The 12,399-nt window shown below is 36.6% G+C and overlaps 1 protein-coding gene across 9 annotated transcripts in view; it reads right to left on the bottom strand.

Annotated features, from left to right (window-relative positions):
* The window catches only part of MYO1B (myosin IB), a 139,239-nt gene that overhangs the window by 4,863 nt on the left and 121,977 nt on the right, over positions 1–12,399 (bottom strand). For 4 of the 9 annotated variants that reach the window (XM_065068928.1, XM_065068936.1, XM_065068930.1 and 1 more), the window contains 8 exons: positions 11,873–11,959; positions 11,496–11,582; positions 8,361–8,447; positions 5,256–5,330; positions 4,711–4,845; positions 3,702–3,808; positions 1,803–1,935; positions 101–253 (listed from right to left, as the gene is read on the bottom strand). In XM_065068928.1, coding sequence (XP_064925000.1) covers positions 101–253; positions 1,803–1,935; positions 3,702–3,808; positions 4,711–4,845; positions 5,256–5,330; positions 8,361–8,447; positions 11,496–11,582; positions 11,873–11,959 — 864 coding nt within the window. The remainder of the gene's footprint in view (positions 1–100; positions 254–1,802; positions 1,936–3,701; positions 3,809–4,710; positions 4,846–5,255; positions 5,331–8,360; positions 8,448–11,495; positions 11,583–11,872; positions 11,960–12,399) is intronic. The other 5 variants (XM_065068929.1, XM_065068933.1, XM_065068934.1 and 2 more) reach the window with 2 other exon arrangements.

Raw genomic sequence — 12,399 nt, 5'->3', positions numbered from 1 at the left:
CTAACCACTATGATTTAATGCTGAAAAGTAATTAATAAACAACATTCATATCACTGCATGTAAACCAGTCATATTATTGCATTATAAAGTTGTAACCAACCTCCTTGAGGTGCACTGCGAAGAATCCGTCATTCTGGGAGCTCATGGACACTTTGGTAACATCTCCCAGTGGAACCTCTGACTTGATATTCCCAGATTTTTGATCCGCAAGAAGCACGTTATTTTTGGTTAATAAGAAAATCCTGGATGTAGCCTGTGAAAATAACAAAAATGCAAACCATTACCTACACAAATTGGGAACCGGTCTTCATTGAGCACCTAACTAAGACTATGAGCACTACACAGAGTTAATAAGCTTGGCCTATATTAGTAAACATGTACATCTGATGTTCAGGAAAAGCTGCAGATCAGTTAAAATCAGGTCAAATTTATTTATGTATCTAATCATAGATTGAGAAGCTTAGCTCATTTTGGCACATATGTTTAGATATAAACAGTTGCTTTAATCACTAGCTTAGAGTTCTAAAATTCAGAAATGGAAACTCAGAAACTATGCAAATCAGGATAACCTTATTTCTCATGCTCTGTCAGTCCCCAGGAAAACCAACGTACCTTTTCAGTGACAGCTAATCAGGACTAAGCCTCACTATTTACTGTTACTCACACCAAAACTGTGTTGCAGAACACAAATCATCACATAGGTATTTTCAACGTTACGTTCTCCTCCCTTTATCTATTGGAATTACTCTTTAAGAAGATACACATTAATATTTTAAATCAACAAATATTTTTAAAGCATGAATGTGTTACTGAATTCATCTTAGAAAATACCACGAGAAACAAGAAATTAATCTACATATCGCTTTTTCTCCTGTAAAACTTGAAATAACAAAATCTTAACTATTACAATTAAGAAGCAGCTTTCTCAAGCACATGGAACCATATATCTTTTTGCATTATTATTTTTTATTTTCTCAAAAATTTTTAGAGCTGTAGCCTATGCAAGTACAGAAAAGATACTGCCTTCATTTAATTAGTTTCTTCTAAACTATAAAATTAACTTGCCATCAGCAACAGGCAACCTAATTTCACTCCCACGAATGCATAAATGACACTGACATCTGAGAAGCTGAGATCTACTACTTCTAATATTTAGACAGACATGGTGAAAACAATTACATTTACTACAGGAGGATAATGCTTCCTGTTTTAATAAGTATAATTTAAATGCAAAACAAGTCCTTTGTTGGCAGAATAAAAAAAGTACCCAGCATATTTAACAGCTTTATTCAAATGATACAAGAAACCTGCCTCTTCATTCCAAAAAACCTTTGATATCAATCAGAAGACAGGCAAAGATAGCAGAATATGCCACTCACAATTTAAAAACATAATAAAACATGATAACGAGGAGCTTAAACAACAGTGTGAATCTTGAAAGTTTATGTTTTCTAAACACTCGAACAGGAACAACATTCTCTAAAACTATTTTCTTCAGTTGGCAAATAGAAGATCTAAGTTTGGTCCAGAGACTACATTTAGTTGTGAATCAGTACAATCTGTTACCAGTTGATGAGATGCCTTTTTTTTTGGAAAATTCACTGAAAACTACAAACCCGAATAAGATTTTAGCTATCTTTATATAAATGTAAAATGGGTGCTTAAAATCACCCGTTTCTATAAATCCAACATTTCCAGTCTTGAGGCGTTTTTAAAAATCCTCAGACTATTAAGTCTCTCTCTCAGTTTATTTAGAGCAAAAATTATCTTTGCTTCTGGATAAAGCAATGCCATTTCATTACCTTCCCGTTAGCTCTATTGATCTTATTGACAACTTCCGCAATGATGATCTTTTCATCCACAGCATCTTTCAGTTTTTTGTACTTGGGGTTCTTGCTGATTTCCAAATACGCCCCTTGGAACGGCTGCCCGACGCTGCTCAGCAAAAAGATGAGAGAAACACGAAGTAAATAAAAAAATCACAGGGAAAAAGTAAACCTACTGAGACCGTCACATCCTACTCAGGCTTTGTGGAGCCAGGGAAAGGGTTACTGGTATTTTAGTGCTCACCAGAAGTCTCTCTCTGTCCTTAAATAATTATACTATACACAGAAAATTAGCCACATCCTATGAGTCATTATCATACTAACTGATCAGAAACTTTATACGAGTAATTTCCTCCACCTTTAAGGCCAATAAAAAAAAACAAGAGGGGCTAATCAGCTCTGAATAAAGGACAAAACCAGATGGAAATGTTTCGAAATGAGAGCAGGCTGGGTAATGTTCTACCATGCTGGAGCTTTGGGCTTTGTTTTTTGTTGGTGGTGGGTTTTTGGTTGGTTGGTTTGGTTTTTATGTGTTTGTTATTGTTTTTTCTTGGTTTGGTTTTTATGTGTTTGTTGTTATTGTTTTTTCTTGTTTTGTTTTTATTAATTAGCATTATGAAACCACAGTCACTAAAACCATAGATTCTCTGTCGACTTCGTCCCTAATCAAACGATAATGACTTACAAGCCCAAACTGTAAGGAGTCCACAGTTACTCTCTATCACATATACCACTTTAAAATGTCTCGGATAAAAGTAACTCAGATATATATAGTTTGCTATATGATATTTCATTGTTCAGTCTTAGTGTTAAAAGTACCCAATCAGGGATATAAATAAAATTCCTTCCTTCCCAAGGAGCTCTACGCTGATCAGCTGTATACTGACTCGAAGCATGAGAAAATGAAGTAAAACACACAACCAACCAAGCAGAGCTTGAACATGAGCGGAACCGCCCTCAGCAACTCCTGCAGATTCCTTTACTGAAGCCTGAACTTGCTCTACAGCACCTTGTTCCTGCTCTGTGCAAACTATGGCCTCTAAAAGTAAACTCTCCTGAGATGGACAAGACCTCTGTTTTCAAGAAAATCACAGTTTCTAAGCTCATATTCACTTCAAGTTCTTTTAAGGACATCAGATCTCTGACAGTTTTATTGCATGCAAAGAAAAAAAAAAAGTCCATTCCTTAAGTAAAATCAGATTCTACTGCGCTTTCTTGAGTAACAGTAGCTCCACAGATAGCAATGACAAGAATTTATCAGTTTTTAAGTACTCAATGTGAGAAACCAAATAACATATTTGCAGAGATTCCATATTTTAAAGAATTCTGCAATTAAAAAAACATAAAATGGAAATGAGCACTTCTGGGTTTTTTTAAGTATTCTTTAGAAAATATATATACCAATGTATCTAACTCTTAAATTACCCAGACTTCACATAAGAACATAAGGCTGGATGTACTAAGGTTGAACACATGAGAGCTCCCTGGCGCGTGTCATCAGGGAGTGACATTGTCACTTAATTGGTTGCAGGAACCAGCGTGATGGAAACTAGGGGAAAGGGTGAGAGTCGTTCCCTTCTACGAGTTCTCCAAACTTTTATGATGTGAACAGGTCATGGGGGGTTAGGACAACAAAACATCACGGCTTCTGGACAGAACTGCTCAGTATCACGGGATTTGTGCTGCACCAGCTTAAATCAGAAGCAAACTGAGGTCAGTTGCCAGGATTGTAAAGAAAAATCATGGAGTGACACTGTCAAACAATGAAAACGCACTTTCCTGCTTAAGGTAAAAGCAGAATCTTGCTCTGTTTCCTAAAACTACGTAAGGATGTTGAATGTACTGTATGCTAAAAGCAGTAGAATAAGTCATTACCTGGCTGGATATAAAGCCTTCTTATCCTTGAAAAGTTCACTTGCTTCCAGTTTTTCCTCATAGATAAGCTTCTGCTGATCTGTGAACTGGTCTCTGTACTTTTTACACTACAAAACATGACATATTACACAAACAAAAAATTATCCTTCCACATCTGATATGAAGCAGCACAACTTAATGTTTGCCTATTGCTCAAGATGCACATTCTTCATATACTTCTGACGTGACTCAGCTCCATCCTACACGCTGCTGTAGCACAGTAACAAACAGCAGAGGGGTTTTTCTACTCTCTCCTTCTAGATACTTCTGAAGTACACCACAACCAGTATCTAAAACATCTTATTTAAGCATGTTGCATTTGAACATGAGCTTAATCTATCAATACCAGTCATTGGAAGATTGTACTAAAACGCTTCACATATACATATACAGTTTCATGATTGTGGAAGTTTATGTAAGCAGAGAGAAAGAAAAAAACATAGCTGAGAGGATGAATTTTGCAGGCTCAGAAAGAAGATCCATTCCTTGATGATTCATAGAAAATGTAGCCCCCAAGATGAGTAAAATGTCCCATCAGCACTTGTATGGATTCTTGCCATTCTCTCCATTCAAAGATCCAAACCAAACCTCAGCTGACCACAGTTTCTAAGCAAAAATTTCCACCAGGTACTTCCAATATCAGTCCAAGCTCTAGTCCCAGTCCTGGCCCTGGACACAAGTATTATGAGCTACCAGTTAACAGGGAACAGGCACATAAAACTGCTTTACTATTAGGTTACAAGCTGATGGCAGGACGCAATCCTCTCCCTAGGCCCAGAAAGGAGTAGGCAGATAGAGATATGCCTTGCAGGCCAAGGACAATGATCAAGAAACACACTTATTCCAAAGAAATAAAATCATCCTGGCTGGAACAGGAAGAAATACATCTTAAAAACAGGCTCCTCATGAACAAAACTATCAAGAATCATGGGATGAAGTTCTATAGAGACTGGGCCAGAATGCGTCCTACCCTCCACAAATGGAAAATCCTCTTTAGTTCCTTGTGAGTGGAATCCAAGAAAAGGTAAGGTCTCGCTGGCCAGTTTTTATCTATTGGTGATAAAGAAGGCATCTTTTTCTTCATTTCCAGGAAGTATTTTTGCATCTGTGATAAAATTGAAGCAAGATGTTTAATTAATGTTCAAATACCAGAGTTATTGCGATAAGCAAGGAAAAGCAGATGCTCTGTGATTAAAAGCATTTAAAAAAATCTTTAAAACCAGCAACTCTCAGTTTTAATAAAACTGAATATGGCTTTAAAAAGCCAGGTATACTGAGATATGCAGATTTAGACATCATGTAAGCATGGCAAATGCTTAGCCAGTGCCATTCCCACACCTTCAAAACACTATCTTCACAACATCAGAGTATTTAAGTTGTCAATTTTCCATATGCTGACCTTGGATATTTCCTTACAAAGACTACTAAGGCCACGATACAGCTGTTACTTTTGCTAGAAAACAAAACGCTGAAACACAGAAAATGTACATGTGCTTTGTATGGATATATACATACAAGTCTCTGAAGGGTAAATTCATAAATTTTTCTTCCAGCATTGGCTCTGAAGAATTTCCTGTACTCTCTACGGACCTGAAAAGTTAAACAAACCCTCCAAGTGAATACAAAGAACAAATTTGTTTCCACAGGTACTCTATTTTATAAAGTTCTATGACAGAAAAATACTTCAAAAGCATACAAGCATGCAAAGTGTCCCCTGAAAGGGGAACATTACCTGCGTACACTTAAAATACATGAACCAAGAGGTCAGAGAGTTACCTCAGATGACCTGAGTAATTTCCAAATTTAACAGAGAATTTGAAATACTTTCCTTTGAAAAGGCAAGCTATTCAAATATTCTTGATTTCACAGCATGAATCCATTTTCATGGGTTTTTTGCATAAAACTGGTCTGGAAGAAGTGAGGTATCACCAGTAACACATATTTCATTGTGTCTGAAATCACACTGAACTAATGGTAATTATATAGTTAACTCATGAACTGTTTTTTATTTTTCTCCTTTAAGATTTTCTCCTTTAATACAGAGTTTACTGTAATATAAAGGGATATTTTTCTCCAGAGCAGACTTATGCACGAAACAACCCTTCACATAAACAGTCTTAACTCAAAAAGGACAACAAGTTTTTGTGTTTGATAAAAGCACAGGTTGCTTAATGTCAGCAAGCTTGATACGTGCTACTAAAACCTATTTTTTAAAAAAATTAAAAAGTGATCGCTGAGAACGATTTTTCGAGGTGATACTGATTTTAGCACAGTATTTGAATTCTTCCCTTCAGGAAACCCATCTGAGAGAGAGACCACAACCAGTTTGCAGCTTTATGCGAAGCCCTGGCTTACGTCAAGTTAGCTGAAACATCCCCCGATTTTTATTTTTATTATTTTTAATAAAATAATAAACTTTGGCACAGCTTGCAACACACCTGTTAAAAATTTTGAGCAAAAACCAGAGAAAACATCATGGCTTTGCATAATTTACCCCAGAGCAAATGTAGTGGTTTTAGCTAACTTGCTACGTGTTGCTGAGTTCACTGTAACCAGAAAATCAACCCGCAGAGGAAAAACCCACATCAATTACTAAGAAAAAGCTCATTTGCCTTATGTGGAACACCTTATGCCCCAACTTGAGTGTCATGCATTTTAAGAAAAGCCAGTGTTTTGAAAGCAAAGATCTGGGATTAAAAAAAACCCAGATACAAACAGGCTTTGCTTAACTACACATTAAGATGCATCAACAGAATGTACAGCAGTCAGCTGTCTTCATTCTATGCAAATACAGCACATAGCTTTTTTCCTCCTCATTTTGTAAGAAAAATTATTAGAGTTCTTATTCACTGATTTTCTGTAAGGTTTAGTGCTCTGTAATTAGTGCACATCCTTTATTTATTATTCAAGGATGGAAATTAAGACACTCAAAGCCACTCCAACCACAATCATCCCAAATCTCACCATATTCTCATAGACTCTCTTTAATGATGTTGCTTTATATTAATTCTTCGTGAGCTGCAAGGTGCAAATTAATTTGGAACAAAGGGACTAATATACACCCACACATCCTATCGGCGCTGCAGGGAAGCTGCAAAGCAAGCACTGAGAAATGCAAGCCATTCCAGAAAAGCCGAAATCTGGATAATACTAAAAATGCTATTAAAATCAAAAAAAAAAAAAAACCCCAAACCACAACCTCAAGAATTAATGGTGTAATCTTGAACATTTATATCAGTTTAAATCTTCACCTCCACATGTCACGGGTGAAAATACTTTGCCACCAAAGGAGAACTGCCCATGGTAACAGTGATATATTGGAATTACAGATTATGTTCTTATTCAGAAAAATCTGTGTGTTTCAGGTAAGACAGAAGTACTGCTTACATTATTAAAAAAAATAAACTGAAAAACCACACCACAGACAGGCAGAAACATATTTCTGCTGTAATGTGCCTTAAAGGTTTGGGATTCATCAGTTTTCATTTAAATGCCGCTGTTTGATATAAAACAGCCTCTGAGTTCTCGGGAGGGCCATATTCTTGTTTCAAAATCATAAAAACAGACCCACGTTGGCAGTAAGTGTGATTCTGATCTGCAGAATGACTTCTTAAAATGGCTCCTTTGTATTTCCAGCTCTGGTTTCCTGCAATGTATTCTAATTTTTATATACATAATACATATAGATGTACATAATAGACATAGATTATATATAATTGTATGTTTTGTAACTATTTTTCCCATTTCATCATTGTTGGAATTAAGGATGAAAATAGGAGAGCTGGGCTTAACTCTGCATTATCAAGCAAATTGTTCCCTTTTATACTTCTACAATACCTCTATTAGCAAAAGCGACACCCAGCCAAACAAAAACGATTCAGATTCCCACAGTTCTTCAGGACTGCAGCTGTAAAAGCGTTTGGAAACGGTGTTATGCAAATCATCTGGGCACAGACCTGAAACATCTCAAGATGCCATTTTTCACAGTCTGTTTACAGAGCAGAACTACATTTTTCCAGATTACAAACATGTTTTCTTTTGCCGACCAGTCGTTGGAAGAAAGGGACAGAAAACAAGGGACACCTCTATAGCTCAGTTTTTCTGGGAATTCTTGGTGGCCACCAGCCACAGGTAACAATGTCATGACCTACAAAGGCTTGATGGAAGTGACAGGATATTATAGAATCATTTTGGTTGGAAGAGACCCCAAGACCAATTATTGTTATCAATTATCATTAGCTTTACCCTGTGCCCTCGACACAGGGGTCTCCACCCAAACAAGCAGAGGTCCTGACAAGAAAATACATCCTTGTAATCTTTCTGGATAGGATCTTTGCCAACGTGGGTCAGGTTTTAAAGTCAACCACCATAATATGGTCCCTTTAATTTGTCATTTGTCTTCTGATTGAAAACTGAAATTCCTGGTATGACAAAAACCATCGATACCTAAATACTTCTATAAACAAGGCTTAGGATTTTTTCAGTAAAGTCCACGACAAAATTAAGCAAAGTAATTATGTGTAAAAAAAAAATCACCCCTACTAGTGAGCCTGCATAACTGCTTGTTCATTAAGTGTTAGTAAGATGCCACGCTTTATTGAGTTCACGTTGAGAAAGTACCTTCAGTCCAAGCCAGTAAGCCCAAATGACTGCCACAGCATGCTTACGCCTAGCCTCCTCCTTCAAGCGTCTCAACTCCCTCCGAGCCTAAAAGGGTTAGATAGTGAACAAAAGAGACAGCCCGATGCAGACAGCAAAACCACCAGGAAAAGGCTTCTCCCCAAACAGAACAGCCAACTTAAAATCAAGATATAGAGAGATGGAAGAACAGCGATTAACCTTCAAACCCCAATGTGTTGGTGGAATTGATGTGAAGCCACATCAGAGGTTCAAAAAGCCTCTTAAGTGGCATGTGCAGATAAGAATTTTGTCAGCCCTGTGATCTGCTATCAGTGTTTTCCATCTTCTTTTCTGTGGTATCTCGTAACTGGATTCTAATGGAAAACTTTGCTGGCAGTTGCATGATGAAAATGATGTATGTGAAAATCCAGGTTTACTAAACATCTCACTGTCTGGTCCTTTCTTCCACTGGCAGAACAGAACCAACTCTGACACTGCACACATAATGATGAATTACCGGCACTGTATTGAGGGCTTTTATTCTGGAGCTCATTTTTTATTTTGATCTTTATGTACTTTAATTCTCCAGCCTAGTAAATTATGTCTGTATTTAAGGACTGAAGGGGTAAACCCCCCAAACCTCACACCTTCCTCACATACAAAGAGCTAGGCACCTACTAACATTTAACCAATCCATCCCATTTTAGGAAAGCCATTTGCAAAGTATTCTAAACACAAAGGTGTGTATGGGCAACTTAACAGAATCTCACATTTTAGGAGATAATGGGTACATTTGTTATTCAGTAACCTGATGATAAAATCAAGCAAAATGAAGAGTACCAGTATTACAGGATGAGTCACAGTGGCTCTAGTTGCTGAGTTACCCTGTTTCTCGGAAAGTAAGACAGGGTCTTATTTAATTTTTGCTCCAAAAGATGTGTTAGGTCTTACTTTCAAGGGATGTTTTGTTTTTCCATGAACAACAATCTACATTTATTCTTGAACAAGAAAATCAACATTTATTCAAATATAGTCATGTCATCACATTCTGTTACATCTGTCCTGCTGCATTCTGTTGCCAATTAACTTCACTTTTTTATATGTATAGCTGCCTGGACACTATTTAAATTGATTTTTTTAATTAACTGTAACTGGGGCTTATTTTTGGAGTAGGGCTTATATTTCGAGCATCCTCAAAAACCCTGAAAAATCCTGCTAGGGCTTATTTTTGGGGTAGGTCTTATTTTCAGGGAAACAGGGTATATGCAGAAGCACTTCCAGCCTGTGCCACTGACAAGTTTCTGATGTAACTAGAAAGGTTAATTTGCGTTAGATATCGGCTCTCATCAAGAATATTTGTCACTCATCCCCTTGGAACAAAACCCCCTACTATACAGGAAAAACAAGAGATCTGCAGAATATTTGTCTCTTTTGTGAAAAGGAAGGAAACAGAGTACTTGAGGTCTATAGTTATCTGAAGAGAACTTTCAGAAATCTAGTTTTAAATATTCTCTTGGAAAAGATAAAACATCGCACAAGTCAAAACAAGTTTTATCTTTTATCAGATACTATAATTCTTTTTCTAATCTTAATTCAATTTAGATTATCTTTAAATATATATATAATTTATATTTAAGGAATAAGGAGGCAATTTTTCATGAAGTTCCTATGAGCCAATTGATAAAAATAACTAGTAAAACATGTTAAGAATTATCTAAATCTGCTAAATAATTAATCATAGAATCATTTCTATTGGAAGAGACCCTCAGGATCATCGAGTTCAACCACAACCTCACCTAACCCTAGCAGTAAATTAAATTACATGAGGAGCTCTAACACAGTTAATACACTTTGCATTGCTTTCTGGATGTGTCCTCCTTAATTCTGAAGAACGTCTTAAAACTGGGAAAGTAAATATCACTTCCACAGTACTGAGCAATTTTTTGGTGACTGGAATTCTGATTAAAAAGAGAAGAAATTATCAATATATTGCATTTAAACAAATGCAGAGCAAGCAGCGTGTCGGTCAAATTTCATAGATACCTAAATATCAAGCTAGAACTGAAAAGATGCAAAGTCTCTCTAGTATCAGGAAAGTTCTGTATGTGTTTGTTTGGATTCTTTAGAAATCTAATACAAATCTAATATATCTATATCAAAATAGCAAGGGTCAAATTAAGCATTATACCACAGGTGTCATTTGAGCACATTTATCCATCTAGTTGGCCAGGTGTTCTGACAACAGCCCCGCCACCCCTCCAACCTAAATAATAACTGGAAGATGTTTTAAATGTAAAGTGTTTACTAAATAAAGTTTTCAACTACGTTACAAATTTATTGATTTAAACGAAGAAAATTTTGACCTCTAGCAAACAGCATTTCAAATGTTCACATAACCCACAACTGCAGGCTGGGGATTAACAAGAATCTTTCAGTGGGACTCTGCTTCTGAAAACAAACAGCTGATGCTGGAATTCCTGGGATTTTTCTAGGGCTGTAAGTTTAGAATTGCATACTAACATCATTTTCTGCTCAAAGATCAGGTCATAAAATTGTGCTTGTACTTACTGAAATTTTCTTACTGGTTCAAATCACAGCCAAAGAATCAATTAAACCAATTAAAACTAAAATTTAGTAAAACTTAATAGCGTTTGTTTGAACTTGTAAGTGAAGACTGTCCAGGGTGCAGAATATACAGCCTGGTGAAAATCTCAATTAAATCGCTAATACAGTGTCACTGAAAGCACTTGTTGGGGGGGGGAAAAAAACACACTAAAAAAATCCCCGACCTTCTCTCCCCCCACAAACCATGCTTTGCAAATTTACATGGAGTTAAATGCATTTCTGAATTTGAGAATACCATAGTCTAGTCATTTTTAATCTAGTCTAATGGCTTGTTAGTGCAAATCACTACTTGGCTGCCATGCAAAGAATTTCCTACTCTACAAAAAACTGACAGACAGAATGTTGTCAGATTTATTAAGTGTGGCATGAATGGAAATGGAAGGAATCAATGATCATGCTCTATTATTCTAAAGTAAATTGTATTAGTTATTAATTATCACTATTTACTACAGATGAAATGTTGGTATTGTTGGGTAATGAAGGGAGGCATGTGATATGTGCATGAAGTACCTTATATCCAAGCCAGAAAGCCCAAATAACAGCAATAGCATGTTTATTTCTAGCCTCCTCCTTCAGCCGTCTCAGTTCCCTTCGCGCCTGTGATGCATTTGGAAACGGGATATAGAAAGGCTTAGGAAAGAAAAGGCTACTGCAAAGTTCCCAGTGGTGCCAGAAAGAAAGAAAGAAACCAGTCACTACAAACAGCAAATATTAAAGCGCGTCCCAGCTTCCCGGATTGCACCAGCTAAAACATGTTAGCTGCAAAGAGAAACATAAAAATTGGTAGTTTAAGCTGCTGAAAATATTCCCAGATAACTTTATCCTGAAGGGCCTTCTTCACTCTATGTAGAGACAATTATGTGCACAATTTGTTGCCACTTTCTTACCTGGGTACCATGCCAGTAAGCGGCAATTATTGTGGCAGCCTCGTTACAACGCTTCTGATGCTTAAGTTCCCGAAGAAGCTTCCGAGCCTATAAACAATTAAAAACATTATTTTATTCATATAAATAACTATAATTTCTTAATGATTTTCAACTAAGTCACTGCAACCTGTAAAACCAAAACATAATGTCTCCAAATCCCCAGGAAAATAAATTAATTAATGCTCTGCAGCCTAATATTCACTGTTCCAGGGAAGATTCTGTGCACAAGCCAGAGCTCAGGACTGGTAGTTCAGGGAATCTTAGTTCAACATTTAGTTTTCTCCCATATTTACTGCATCATCTGAGATATTGATATGTCTGTCTGCACAAAAGCAACAATACTCTTCCTCTACACAGTATATGTCTTATTCATTTAGACTGTAATAAAGAATAAATCACAAATAAAGTGCCTGGCTCTCAGTCACACTTAAGGCTGCTGTCATACCAAGGTTTTATCCATGGCAGTGCTACCCCAAAAGAGCGTGTTC

Source organism: Columba livia, chromosome 7 (assembly GCF_036013475.1).
Source record: "Columba livia isolate bColLiv1 breed racing homer chromosome 7, bColLiv1.pat.W.v2, whole genome shotgun sequence".
Taxonomy (NCBI): domain Eukaryota; kingdom Metazoa; phylum Chordata; class Aves; order Columbiformes; family Columbidae; genus Columba; species Columba livia.
Note: the sequence above shows the minus strand (reverse complement) of the source record. Positions and strands in the feature narration are given on the sequence as shown.